The 15,336-nt window shown below is 42.8% G+C and overlaps 1 protein-coding gene across 4 annotated transcripts in view; it reads left to right on the plus strand.

Annotated features, from left to right (window-relative positions):
* Nucleotides 1-513: 513 nt before the first annotated feature.
* The window catches only part of AVEN (apoptosis and caspase activation inhibitor), a 731,650-nt gene continuing 716,827 nt past the window's right edge, over nt 514-15,336 (plus strand). For 2 of the 4 annotated variants that reach the window (XM_063948021.1, XM_063948022.1), the window contains exon 1: nt 514-820. In XM_063948021.1, coding sequence (XP_063804091.1) covers nt 668-820 — 153 coding nt within the window. In that variant the 5' untranslated portion in view covers nt 514-667. Of the gene's footprint in view, nt 821-3,612; nt 3,678-15,336 lie in introns of those variants that run through there. The other 2 variants (XM_063948020.1, XM_063948023.1) reach the window with 2 other exon arrangements.

Here is a 15,336-nt window from a genome sequence, read left to right on the forward strand (position 1 = left end):
TGCAGAAACCTACATGTGGGTGTAGTCTATTTTTGCATTTCTCACTTATGCTACTAGCAGAATAGGCAGGGCTAAATGAGATAATACATGTAAAATAAAGTTTTAAATAAATAAATAATTCCGTTAATGAATAGGGTCTGATTATGGCAGTTTAAAAGCAAATAGCAAACGTAAATTTGATTATAACCTTACTGTAAACAATAATACTTTGTTATTATTGAGATCAATGTGGCCATGTATAAATGTGAACGGATTCTACAGTATATATATATATATATATATATATATATATATATATATATATATATATATATATATAGTATTTGTATTAGACATTATATATAGAAATCTTTATAGATTCACTATTTCAAAGTTAATCTTTACAGGATGTGCTCAGAGTCAGTACTAAACGCCAGTGCTGCTGCAGCTGCTTAGTAATGACCAGGTGGCAGGTGGCGGTGCTACTGTGATCCGGGAGCCGGCGCTGACACGTGACAGCAGCACACGCGCTCTGACTCCTCCCCCTCTCACTGACAAGTGCAGCCGGTGCAGGAACCACGCGTCTCTCGCGCTGTTTCCTGGGGAAGTCTTTTCCAGCTGACACCGCGCTCTATTTAAACCGGAGGTTTGTTAAGGGGAAGACTTTGCCGGTTACACCGCCTCACAGATGGAACGTGGCCGCGGGAGATACCGGAGAGGTGGCGGCGGGGGACGGAGGCCACACCGAAGCCGCGGCTCGGGCGGTGACAGGGAGTTTGTGCACAGAGGGCACAGGGGAGGAGCCAGGGACCGGACGGGCCCCCGGGAGAACGAAGAGCAGGTAAGGACCGGAAAGGGAGGGGCATAGGCTGGCATCGCCAGAGTAGACTGTGTTATGGCTGCGTACCGGCGGAGGGCGCTCTCTGCATGTGATAATAAGGCTGCGGTTGCTCAGTGCCAGGCGTGCTGAGCGGTGCGATGGTGGGAGCGCTGTAACTGCAGGACGCGAGCAGACAGGCCTCCTGCTAGCTGTAGGGATTTACACTCTGCTGTATTTTAAGGGATTTTTTTTTTTTTTATAGAATGACGTTCCATGTCAGAACATGGAGCCTCCAGGTTTAACACAGCTACACTGCTTCAGAACATCCTTAAACTTGTTCAGAACATTACCACATAGCTCCCAAAGGGTTAGATATGAATTACCGGCAGGCAGAATGTCAGCTGTCAAAATCCTGACAGCGGCATCCCGCCCCCCAGAATGCTGGCAACGGGGTGAGCGCAAGACAGTAAATTAAACGTATCCCCTCCCAATATGACCCTCTCCAGGAGGGACACAATTGCTCTGCTTCTGGACTTTTTCCTTCATTTATGATTGCTGGCACCGGTTTTGAACGGGTTAATGGATAAGAATGGTGTTTCAGCACAGGTGACGGCAATCATACGTCAAGTGGGAAGTCCAGGAACAGAGCATTTTGTCCCTCCTGGAGAGGGTCATGTTGGGAGGGGAATTTACAGTCTGTCAAGATACCGACGCCATAATCCCAACAAACGATAATTCTGACAGCCGGAATCCTGGCGCAACAGGGCTATTCCCACTCATGGTTGTCTGTTCCTCCTGGAGAGGGTCATGTTGGGAGGTATGTTACCATGCATACCCTCGTTGGCTTGCCTCACTCACTACAGGTTACTACTCCAGTCCCAACAGATGTCCACATGGATAGTATTTCTCCCAACATAAACCCATTCAGACATTCCAAGAGGAACAAAATGCTTTCCCCCTGGGGTTCACCTTTTAATGTATGACTGCCGTCACCTGTGGTGAAACACCTCCCTAAAGCTGGACATACACTATACAATTATCTGGCAGATGCATGCCCAGCTTTATCAAATAACTAGTTTAACACAGGTGAGGGCGATTATATATTAAGAGGCAATTCCAGGAACAGAGCATTTTGTCCCTCCTGGAATGGGTCACTTTGGGAGGTATGTGATAGTGTTCTGAGGCAGCGCAGTTATGCTATCCTAGGGGTCCCCTGTTCTGAACTCGAGCCATGCTGCTGTTTTTTTTTTAGTAATGTAATACCTTAGGAAGGTGTCCCCTAACACTTTTCAGTGTGTGGAGTGTATAGTGTTCATCCATGATGCCTGCTCGTTCCAACTCTGACAGACTGAGTGCGGGTACTGTGTGGGATGAGGTGGCACAGCTGGCTGTTAGTATTGCCTTGGGAGCATGTCTGTGGTCCGGGTCCTTTGCAGACATGTCTTCTTTCCAGCAGCAGTGCTGAACACTATGTGGGAGCAGGGCCGAAACTACGATTTTCGTCACCTGGGGCAAGGCGGTAATTTGCCCCCGCCCCCCCAAAAAAACATGCAAACAAACACTGTCGGACTAAAATAATCATATTATACAAAATGTTGAAAAAAAGGGAACACTATTGGACAATATTCCCCTATGTGCCCAAAATGCCCTAAGCGTCACATGCCCCCCAGCAGTGTGTTCCACTACATGCCCCCCTATGTGCCCCATACATTGCACTATATCACTGCACTACATTCCCATTTCCACTGCACTACATCACTATACTACATCCCCTACACGCTGAACTACATCACTACACTATAGTGTGTCCTTTCAATGGTGTGTAGGTGGCAGCTGTTATCGGTTGGTGCTGGGCAGGCAGCCGGGATCATAGCCTGCTTAAAAACACAACACCAACAGCTCACTTCTATAGCTTGCACGATTCACTGCACGCTAGTCGCAGCACTGCATGGCAAAGAAGAGAGTTTAAGACAGTAGCTGGCATAGGAGAAATCCCAAGTACTGGAGTTCACCCGAACAGTGTTGGAGCCAGCTCTGGGCAGACGGGTGGGTCAGATACACTACCCCGGGAGCCATTTGCTGGTTCACGGGAGCAGCACAGCACTGATGGTAAAAAAAAAAAACCCAACCTGTTCCTCTGTAACTCCTCGGCACCCACTCAAATCCTGCACCCGGGGCGCATGCCTGCTTAGTCCCCTCCCTGCCTAGTTACTGCCCTGGTGGGAGGCTCCATTCGGTTCAGCAGCGACACATTGGCACAGCATCAGCTGCAGTGCAGTGTAAACAGGCGGAAACCTCCATTTAGCTCAGCTGCTGTCACGTTGGCACTGCAGTGTAAACAGGCATGAACACACTTGAGGGTGGGCTGTCAGTCAGGGAAGGAATGAGCTTGCATCATGGAAGTACACTATATGCTCCAGACACTGTTAAATTAGGAAGTAATTAGTAGATAGGGAAAAGTATTCCATTAGTAGGGAACGGTTAACTAAAGTGTTACATTACTAAGAAGTAGCAGTTTAAGTGTTAAATTAGTTTACTTGATATTCTGAACAAGTTTATTGATGTTCTGAAGCAGTTTAGCTATGCTAATTCCGAGGGCCACATGTTCTTAACTTGAATTTGAGGTAGAGGGAAATAGGGGATCTCAGTACATTGGGGCAGATGTATTAACCTGGAGAAGGCATAAGGAAGTGATAAACCAGTGATATGTGCAAGGTGGTAAAGGCACCAGCCAATCAGCTCCAATATGTAAATGAACAGTTAGGATTTGATTGGCTGCTGCCTTTATCACCTTTCACATATCACTGGTTTATCACTTCCTTATGCCTTCTCCAGGTTAATGCATCTGCCCCTATGTTTGGATGGATATTACAATGAGGTTTGCTGTTTTCCACCATGCTACAGTGTGCATTATTTTGTACCTGGAGTGGTTATTGACCATTGATGGCAGCCCCAAATATTTTTTTTGTTAGATGGGACATTGGGGTTAATTTAGATCTGATTGCCGTAGCAAATTTGTTAGCTAATGGGCAAAACCATGTGTACTACTGCAGGTTATTCCACATGTCAGCTGTGCACTGCAGGTGGGGCAGATATAACATGTGCAGAGAGAGTTAGATTTGGGTAGGTTATATTGTTTCTGTGCTGGGTAAATACTGGCTGCTTTATTTTTACACTGCAATTTAGATTTCAGTTGGAACACACCCCACCCAAATCTAACTCTCTATGCACATGTTATATCTGTTCCCCCTGCAGTGCACATGGTTTTGCCCAACTGCTAACAAATTTGCCGATTCGATCAGATCTGAATTAGGCCCATAGAGCTTAGCATTGCACCACCACAGCCCTGCCACATACCTGATTGTCTCTATTCACCTGCTGTGCCCCAGAGCAGTGATTATCATTGATGGGTCAAACTAAAAATGGTTCCAATGATTTTATGCTATCGATGTTAATCAGAGGTGGTACCATTGATAGTTAACCATTTGATGGCCATCCCTATTGTGTACCTTGGAGGCAGTGTGGTTTATGGTAAAGTGGATGAGCTTCCCTAGTACTGAGTAGGTGTGGTTGGCCAGATTGAGGCGATATGTGCAAAAATGAGTAACCAAGTTATACCATACTTGCCTACCTGACCCGCTCCATGAGGGAGAAAATGCTCTGTTCCTGGACTTTCCTGGTAATGTATGATTGCCATCACCTGTGGTGAAACACCTTTCTTATCAATTACCTAGCTCACCACAGGTGATGGCAATCATACATTACCAGGAAAGTCCAGGAACAGAGCATTTTCTCCCTCATGGAGAGGGTCAGGTAGGCAAGTATGAGTTATACAGATCAGGGTCCAAGATTATTTTGCCGTCTTGCCTGCATACGTGTTGGAACAATATGTTGTAATATGTAGATTTCTTTCGAAAACTCATTGGCAGCAACCTAAATGGGTCAATAATAATAATAAAATGTGACCCCTTCTTGTGTGCTACACGTCAAAGCAGCAGTCTCCGCACAAATGTGGGTCAGCTTACCCACACATATATGAAACTAAAACAATGACATAAGGAAGGTAGCGCTGAGAAATGTCCAAGCATAAGGTCCTTTCAAAACTATGAATACACTGATTTTGGAGAGATGTTTCTCTAGCGACATTCTCAGCAACCATATAAAAACGAACAAAGGTAGAAATATTGTAATACTGATATCAGTTATCGCCAAAGGTGTTGAATAGGAGTATATAGGTGTCCTCTTAGCAGTTCCGAAACTTCAACAAGTGTTCACCCCACAGATCGGAACAACCAAATTAGTGTAACCAGCGTAATATAATCAGATGCTTACATGTGAACAGCTCAGGACCATTACATAAAGGTTTCTTTATCCACCTGAAAAGGGCAGACTAGATGGGCCAAGAGGTTCTTTTCTGCTGTCAAATTCTGTGTTTCTGTGACTCATGCAGATGGCAATAAATTTAGCACATCTACGATCAGGTCTGATTTAGAGATGAGCGGATTCGGTTTTACTCGGTTTTACTCGGTTCTCAAAACGACATCTTATTGGCTCACGGATGTCACGTGTTTTGGATAGCCAATAAGATGCCGTTTTGAGAACCGAGTAAAACCGAATCCGCTCATCTCTAGTCTGAATTAGGCCCTAGGATGGAGCATGGATCACTAATGCAAGCAGGATGCATCTACTTCTATCTGACACCTCCTGCTGTATTAACACATTAGTGCTATAGCTGCTGCTTCCATGTAAGCAACAGCGAAGCGATAGCACCTCCAACCACATCTGAATCCGGCCCATAGAGTGGAATTTTAACCATAAAGCACTTTAATATATAATTGCTAACAACATTATTAGAATTCTGCGTTCCAGACATATTGTTAACTTAGACACATAACAGCTGACATGTGGAATAAATGGAACCAAGGTATTTCTCACACTAGGCTAGAACGGATGAGTATGGTAATTTTCCTGTCCAGTAGTGTGTTCCAGTTAATTGCTATCCTGGTTAACAAATGCTGGATTTCTCCATTGTAGGTACTTTTCTATTTTGAGGCAGGTGCTTGCATTCATGTTGGCACACACATGATTTTACGTATTTTCATAGCCTGTGAAGTTAGAGTATAGTTTGGTTGGTATGCTAGTTGTAATGGGAAAATCTCAGGATGATCTGCTGCTGTTCCCTACCTACCTTCAGGAGCGCTACTGAAGATTTTCAATATATCCTACTGTTTACCCATTTTAGGTTGGTTAGCCCCTTAAAAGGAAAAAAAGAAGTAGCAACTCCCAACATTCTGTTTGTAGAGCACGTGACAAACCTTTGAAAGTGAATTGTTAAGGGTCTTTTATGCCACTGCTCAGCCTTTGAGTTCATTTCCTTTATGCTGAGTGTGATAAAATAATTTTATTCCTTTGTGAGACATGACACATCTGCATTTTTCTCCAGAGGCATGTGGTTGAAAGAAGAGCTTTCTGCATCCACGGGCAGCAGATCCGCAGTAAAATATTCTTGAAGCCTTGTTTCAGTTTGAAGGTGATCTGTAGTGATGATCTTGTTACGATTCAGAAGGAGAACAAGGAAGTTCCTCTTGTCTAGAGATGGACAGTTTAAAATCCTAAATCGGTATTCTGCATCGATGCAAGATACTCCGTGTGCATCGAAGACAAACGGCACTCTTTGATTTAAAGGATTTCACTACTGAGGAAGGGGTGTGTGTGTGTGTGTGTGTGTGTGTGTGTGTGTGTGTGTGTGTGTGTGTGTGTGTGTGTGTGTAAGGGGGGAAAGGGTGCGTGAGTGTAAATGAAGGAGACCGGAATCTCTCTGGGGGCTCCCTGACACCCCACAAACAGCTGATCAGAGAGTTTAGCACTGGGAAGTAAGATTGATGGCAATATTGAGTCTAAATTATCGAAGCAGGCAAAACATCTGACTGGTAGTATCAATCCAAATATTCGCTGATGTCTGACCTTCAGCACTGATGTTTTCAATTCATTGATGCTCGATATCTAGCCCTACTCTTACCAGCTCTTCATGGAAGCAAAGTGCTATAATTCCTGGGAAACTATATTCCAGTCCGTATGATACCATCACCTCTGAGCTGCCCTTATGGATCTTCAGGGCTAAAGAAAAAAAGCCATGGCTCTCCCACCTCAATATATACTGAGGTGTGGGTGGTAGGATTTCAAATTATACAGAAGTTTGGATACTTTGTATTCAATAGTTTGGTTCATATAATCAAAATGGGGTACTGTCACAGCATTGCACCCCAACCTGCGCTCAGATACGCTAACCTGACGCAGGTAGGCAGTTGTGACGTGGGTTTTATTCAAGCTACCACCACAAAGAATATTATAATAGCCCTCTTGCGTTCGCCAGACACTTAAATCACACTTTTAAAATCCACAGTTATTACACACATGTAGCATCGGCCTCTCCAGGCATGTGAACTCATAGAGCATAGAGATAACGCTGATACATTTTTAGGATTTATTGAGAAAATATCTCTAGGGTTAAGTTACAAAGAAAACAGGCAAATAAACAAGACATACATTTTGTGGAATGCAGATTGACTTCAAGTAAATGGAAAGGAATAAAAAGTCGAAAAACCTAAATAAGCTGACTCCGAGGTTCTAGGTGATCTAAGTGGGGGAGACCATGTGAGCAGAAGATGGGGCCACTCCTAGTTCCCCAGACCCACTCCCTGTATCCCCCACCCTTCCAGGCAGCAGAATTTAAACATTATGGCTAACTATGAATAGAGAAGTCATTTTAATGTTTCTTCAGCAAGAAAATAATCCGCTTCTATTCCAAGCCTTTTCTGATGGCAAACTCATCCGTGTCCTCAAACAAGTTGGGTTCGTGTGACCGGTAGTCGGGAGACCGCCGGTCACCATACTGACACTGGGATCCTGGTTTTTAGATGGCAGGGGGGGGGGGGGGGTAGCGCAATGAGGACCGTTGCGGGCTTGCTGCGCTCACCACGAATAGGGTTTGGTGGCTCACGGTGCTCGCCACTGGTTATATTCCCCCTCTATGGGTATCGAGGACACGAGTCGGAATAGTCCCTGTTGGCATGCCGACCAGCGGGCTATTCAGTGTTCGGGATCTCAGCATCGGTATTGTGACCGGTGTTCTCCTGAGCTCCGGTCACGTAACCGCATCCCTTCTCAAACTACTCCCAATGTGTTGATGGTCAATTAATTTGTTTATGCAAGGTGCTTTCACATGTAATCTGTGCATTCTATTCTCAGTTCAGTAGAGTTGGGGGTACTTCCTTACCTCCATAGACCTATAAACTGCTTAATTCTCTTTACTAATTGTAATTCATGCGAGTACAGATAAGACACTGCATTAAGCAGTGTCTTTTAAAGAAATGGCTTGCCTATATTTGGTATCCGGTACTCCAACTTCACTCCCAACAACTTGCATTGATACAGGCTTGTCTGTCTCCCTTGCAGGATTTCCTCCACTTTAGGCATGCCTTCAAAGGCATGGTGGCAGATTCTGTATTTTTAACCAGATTTAGGCACAAGTGGTACCACAGTTCAACATCTATGGTGGCAGGATCCAAGGATGAAGGAATATGGGGCACATATTTTAGAGCCAGACTGATTTGTACACACAATAGATTCTAGCTTCATAGGTTGGGGTTCTCATAAGCTTACAGAATTTGAGCAGTGCACGTGGCTTTGGAGATAAAAACAATAAAAGGTAGCTAACATTCTGGAAATTGGGAAAGCGTGGCATGTGATTCAACATACAGTATGTTTCAGTGCTTTTTACTATACAAATATATTATGATCTTTTCTGACAGTCGAGTTACAGTTTTTCGGAAATCTCCATGGAGTTTCCAGGAGCAGGATCATGATGTCAGAGGTATCATCAGCCACTGCATGGGCAGATAACAGCTTTGAGTCCTTTTCTTGCTTAACATGGCAGGCAAATCCACATTATAGCCAATTATCTTTGCCTATATCAAGAGAATGTGTCCTGCAGGAAGATGCTCTTCAATTATTAGTACAGTAACCTGGATTCACCCCAGATAAGTCTGTTGGGGTCGACCCGCTCCTGTCACAGAGACATAAGGGTGAAAGGAACAGGTGCCCTGTCACTTGCATGGAACTTCCACCTTTGGATTATGGTCCTTTCTTGATCATTATCTGCGCTCTATGGAAGGTCTGAAAAGAATAAGCAAGTCATAGAATTACTTCCATTTTGACTTTGCCATCTGCGGTTTGTAGTGGCTTGGGGAATAGACCTGGTACATCCTCGCCCTCTGTCACTAAGGTCACATATTCAGCACCAGAGGCCATTTGTTCATCCAGACCTGTGTCTTGGCTTTTTTGGTGGTAGGGATATTGAACATTTCTTGCTGAGAAGTAAGGCAGTCTCTGACAGGGTGATTAATGTGCTAATTGAAGCTAGGGAAATAAATTGTACCTTTACTTGCTATAGGATTTAGAAAAAAAATGATATGATTCAGGATAATCCTGCTGCTGCCAGCATTATAGATAGTCTTGATTTTCTTCAGGTTGGCAACAACAAGAGTCTTGGGGGTAAATTTACTAAAGCTTCTAAAACAGAGAATTGGTGATGTTGCCCTTAACAACCAATCAGATGCTGTCTATCATTTTCTAAAAGGCAACAGAGAAATGATAGACAGCGCCTGATTGGTTGCTATGGGCAACATCACCAATTCTCTGTTTTAGAAGCTTTAGTAAATTTACCCCTTGATCTCTATTCTGGAGGTTCAAGTGTCTGCATTTAGTGTCTTTCTGGACACTAGTGTAGCATTTGATGATCTTTTGTGATTATTATTGTTTTATTCTTGTAACAAGCAATGAAGAGCTTTTGTCCTGGTATCAAGCCTTTTATTTCACCTTGGCCTTTCAGTGTTCTCCTACACAGTCTAATGTCTTCTCCTTTCGAGCCTTTGCAGGGTGTCTTTCCCAAGTGGATCACATTTACATTACATCAACCCATTAAGTTGGGGTATCAGATGCCTTATGGAGTCTTTTCTGATCATCTCTATTAAAAAAAAGTATTGTTGTGAATGAATTCTACCTCAGGTGGTTTCCACTACACAGGTAGAGTCACACTATACATCTTCCGGAGTTGTTTTTTCTTCCTCTCTCTTTTCAACTGATTAGGGAGTTAACCCATTCATGTAGACTGCCATGGAGTATTTCAGGGGATTTAACCATATATGATTATCTAATTTTACTGTATTACCAAGGTTGCAGCATGTTGCCAGTTGACTAACCTAAACTAGATCCACTATGTAATATCTTTGTTATTGTGTAATTGGGAAGAAGAAGAATACAGACAATGCACACAGCTTTTTTTTAGGCCCATAGGTTTATAACTGTGACAGTCCTTATTTTAATGTAAAACTGTCACTAATGCTGCTTTCACACATGTGACCCGGGAATTTGCCGGGTCTAGCGCGCCGGCAAATTCCCGGGTCTCCGCTCTGATAGCCTGGTCGGGAGCAGGGTCAAGGAACCAGACCTACCTAAATCACGTTTTGATGCACATTCACGTGCAAAAATCTGGGATTTAGGTGCTAGTGTGAAATGGGTATAAATGATACAGTAACTCTGGTAAATCCTACACAATTAATTAAAAATGCGTTCAGTTGTCTTTAAATTGTAAACTATAGCCATTTTCTTTAAAAAAAGAGAAATTGGTTTAATTATGTGTTTATTATTTAAATGCACTCTTAAATACTATAAACACTTTTATTTGCTGAAATATAATTACTGGCTGTAATTTTTCCTTCATTAGTAAAAGTTGTAAAAATCAATCATTTGTCATGGTTTAACAGCCTCCTATACTCTGCTTAATGCCACTATAGCTTTCTACGTTGGCCTGCTATCTTATTTGCCATTTTTGGGGGATTCATGTTGATTTCCTTAATGTTTCACACACTTCACATACTTTACACAGCAGAATTAACATGCATCATCTACTTGATGCCCGCCTCTTGTAATTGAATTGTATCGGCTGGTCCAGTTTTCTTGGCAAAAGTCCACTTCGATGTGCAGGGAAGTGAATGCAGGACTTTACAGTAAGGAACTCACTGTGAATACCACTTTCAGACAGAAACATCTCAAATTCCTGTTTTTTTCCGGTTTTGTGAAGCCGGGAATGGACTGTTTGTATGGCACACAGAGATGAGGTCATGAAAAATGGGTGGTGACTAATCACATCATTGCATTAACCATGGCCGACGAGTTACTTCTGAGTAGCCCGGAGTTCCTGAGTTCTTGCTGTTTTTTGCCGTTTCACACAGCAAATGAGAGCCTGATGCAGCTGCTTGTACTGTGCTGCCTGGCACAGTCTTATACCAAGAGGAGAAGGGAGCAATTCTCTCTCATTTGTCACCCCTGCGGCACAATTGTGACCTCAGATGCCAGTGCCACGTCCGCTCAGCCATTCGCCAGTGCCCCGCCAGCTCAGCCAATCAGCGCTGTTAACCATGACCCGTTTCTAAAATCCCGGGTCGGACCCTTTCAGACAGCCGGCACCCCATGTACGAGCCGGGAAAAACCCAAGTAGAAACCTGGGTTGAAGTCCCGTGAATACAGTCCCGTGTTGACTCTTTCAGACAGAAAAAAAAATCCAGGGTCGACCCTTCCAGAGCCGTGAAATTACTGGGTTCTTTTCTCTCTCTGAAAGAACCACAGAGAGAGCATCTCACAGGTGCAAAGCTTCGCTATTCCAACAGTACATGTCTTTTTCACACCAATATACAGTACTGTTAATTCATCCTCTAATGCCTGAAAGGGAGCTCTTGTAATATTTTAATGACATATTTAAACGTTTCCAATGCAGCACAATTTAGGCCTATTTCGTATGTGTTACCATGCGCTCCAGTACAATGCATTATGTTAGTAAAAGAAGCAACACATAAAATCCTTTAAAAATACATTTAAAGTGCGTCACTAATGCTTTGTTTCAAGGAGGTTTTTTAACCAATCTTCCCTGCACAAGTGTTGGCACTTTTCTTACATACCATGGTCTTTATAATTGAAACATTTTTCATACATTTTTTTTTTTTATATAGGATGCTGCTTCCGCAAACTTTATTTTTATTTTTAAAACAGCAGTGATTAGCACCAAAGAAAGTCTTCTAGTGAAGCCTCAAAAATTGCAGCCAAATTTGCATCATAAACTTTTGTTGACAGGAATCGAGGGGGGACCAAGAAATCAAATAGGGGATGATTCATGTAAGCGTTACCTCTCACATGCTTTTAACCCAGGTCAAGTGCCATGAGCAATTCATTTATAAGTCCCATAATCATATTTGCTCTCTGGAATAGGGATACCTGTGAAGGTACAGATATGTCCTCATACATCTTTACTGCAGTCATGCCAAACAGACCCCTTTCAGAACCAGTGAGATTCTTTCTTATGACACCTGTACACTGGCAGATTTATCTGTCCAATTTGTCTGGTGAGAACAAATATCTGGTAATGTATGGGAGCAAATGACAATCAACCATTATCTCCCAAACACTCACAAACAAAATTGAATGTAATTTATGATAGCTGTTGAAATCTAAAAAGCTTCTATATGTCGGTATGTGTAAAGTGACCCATGTAACATTGTATTACCGTGCCTAAAGGTAATGGATGAATCTGCTGTGGATGAGTACATGAACTTCATTGCTCTAGAAGTAATTTGACTTTTTAATTTATTTAAATATAACTGTTTAGTCATTCTGGTCACTAGATGTCACTGTTAGCCAGTGAAACCATTTAGCTTATATATGTGACTCAACTGACATTTTTCAGTTATTTTGCAAATGCAAATATTAGGAATTGAAAAGAAGATGTTAATTAATTCCCTTTCAGACCGCCTGAGGTGGGTCACACACGGGAGCCTGACACGGGAGCTCCCAGTGTGCGCCCCTGATCACATGATCTCCATCGACCCGGCTCCTGTTCACACCGCACAGTGAGCCGGGTTGAAGATGAGTTCAACCCTGCACGCGACCAGGGTTGAAATACTGGGTCGCTCAACCTGGTATTTCAACTCCTTGCACCTTTCAGACCACACCTGAAACTGGTTATGCGCCAAAAATTTTAGTGTTCTGGTGGTTGTTGTTATTGCTGTTTCCTGTATCTGTATTCATGTTACTAAGAGTTCTGCTGCTAGTATAGGAGATGATTCAGGAGCATAAAGTTCTTCTCTAGCTTGGAAATACAGATTGTATACAGTGGGGTCGATTCAATTCGTCAACTTAAGAATAGCGCCGGGAATTAGCTCCCGACGCTATTCAATTCAGCTGCTAGTGACCCGCAATTGTCGGGAATTCTTCTCTCATCCCCGTGGGATGAGAGAAGAAACCCGACAAAAGTGCTGCCTCGCGGCCGGCGCGAGGCTGATTCTGTCGGGAATCAGCCTCGCGCCGGGGAGTTAAGTCGGAGAATGCCCGTTCTCCCGACAATTCAACCTGTTTAGTCGGCGAGAACGGGCCATCGCCGACTTAACTGGAGCTGAATTGAATAGCGTCGGGAGCTAATTCCCGGCGCTATTCATAAGTTGCCGAATTGAATCGACCCCAGTGTTTGTTAAACTGGAGCATTACAAGGAAAATTATATTGCTTATGAGCATTTCTGTAGCTGTTGCATGAAAACTGTGTTGAACTTTGGGGGGTAATTCCAAGTTGATCGCAGCAGGAAATTTTTTAGCAGTTGGGCAAAACCATGTGCACTGCAGGGGAGGCAGATATAACATGTGCAGAGAGAGATAGATTTGGGTGTGGTGTGTTCAATCTGCAATCTAAATTGCAGTGTAAAAATAAAGCAGCCAGTATTTACCCTGCACAGAAACAAAATAACCCACCCAAATCTAACTCTCTCTGCACATGTTATATCTGCCCCCCCTGCAGTGCACATGGTTTTGCCCAACTGCTAAAAAATTTCCTGCTGCGATCAACTTGGAATTACCCCCCAGGTACAGATTGAGAGTTTGTTGATCATTTAGTTTTAAAGACTTGGCAAAAAATTCTTCAGTCTTTTGTAAATCATCTGGGGGTGATTGAATTGTTGCTCCGATTGGGCGTCCATTACTTTTGAAGTGCCCAAATGGACGGGGTTTAGGCTGTTTCTAGAGTCTGGTTAAGGTGTGATACAGCAGTCTCAGGAGAGGTGAATGTAGAAATTGGTGAGAATAGTTGTTGCAGAGAGGTGGATCGTTGTTGAAAATTAATAGCGTTAATATTTATGCGGGTTTGAGATTTGGTAGACTTCAGTGACATTGAGTTTGAAGTAATGGAGGAAAGCATGCAGGTGATAAGGTTGTGATCTGAGAGAGGGAAAGGAGTGTTAGTGAATTCAGAAAAAGAGCAAAGTCTGGTGAATACAAGATCAAGACAGTGGCCCTCCTGATAGAGGAGTCAGTCCATTGGAGAGGCTGAGAGGAGCTTAGAGAGAGTAGTTTGGAGGCATGGGGACATTGTGGACTGTCAGTAGCTATATTGAAATAGACCATAATGATGGTAGAGATGTCCGAGGATAAGAAGTAAGGGAGCCGAGCAGAAGAATCATCCAGAAATTGTTTGGGTTGCCCAGGTGGGCTATAAATAGCAACACGCAAAGAGAAAGGGGCAAAAATCTTAATAGAATGTATTTAACATGATATAAACGTGAGTGATGGAACCAGTGTAGAGCTTTGTATGTGAAAATCCCTACCTCCTTTACTATTATCAGGCCTGGAGGTGTGAGTGAAGTGGAGCCCACCATGTGACAGTGCTACAGGGAAGGGTGTGTCTGATTGTGTAAACCATGTTTCTGTTATAGTTAGCATATATATATATATATATATATATATATATATATATATATATATATATATATATAATGCTAATTTTTATTTTTTTTAAATGTAAAGGTCATGGATAGATGTTAATTTGTTTGCAAACTGAGCGTATATTCCATAAGGCACATTTTAGTGAATTGGAGGGAGATGGAAGACACGTGATGTTTTTAAGGTTTGTTGGATTTACATTTTGTTGTGAATCAGCTGAATGTGAGTGTGGTTTGTGGATGGGACCTGGATTTGATGATATGTCACCAGTTAGTAGAAGCAGAAGGAGAGAGAGAATAAGTATAGTTGCTGGAGGTGTGTGATAGGTTTTTTTTTATGGTGACAGGTTGAGGATGTTACAGTCAGTGTATATAGATAAGTTAAAAGTTTGAGTGTCAATAAGAGGGGAGTAGATTAATAAGGCTGCAATGTGCACGGAGAGATGAGTTGCAGTGATAGTGAAGGATATTACCACTTTAAAGTGGATACCATGAAGTGTTATTAGAAAAAAGTTTGTGGAACATGGTGTTTTTGGAATCAAAGTATAGATATTTGTGAAAAATATTATACCACCCCAGCTCCCTTGGGAACTTTATCAATTTCTGTTATTTAAAAATGTTTACACTTTGTAATTTCTACACTCTGACAACTGCCCCCATAACTGAGTGCAATGTTATAGTAGGTCTAACTAACAAAGGCTACAGCTGAAGCCTTAATCAAAG

The sequence above is a fragment of the Pseudophryne corroboree genome, chromosome 12 (genome assembly GCF_028390025.1).
Source record: "Pseudophryne corroboree isolate aPseCor3 chromosome 12, aPseCor3.hap2, whole genome shotgun sequence".
Classification (NCBI taxonomy): Eukaryota; Metazoa; Chordata; class Amphibia; order Anura; family Myobatrachidae; genus Pseudophryne; species Pseudophryne corroboree.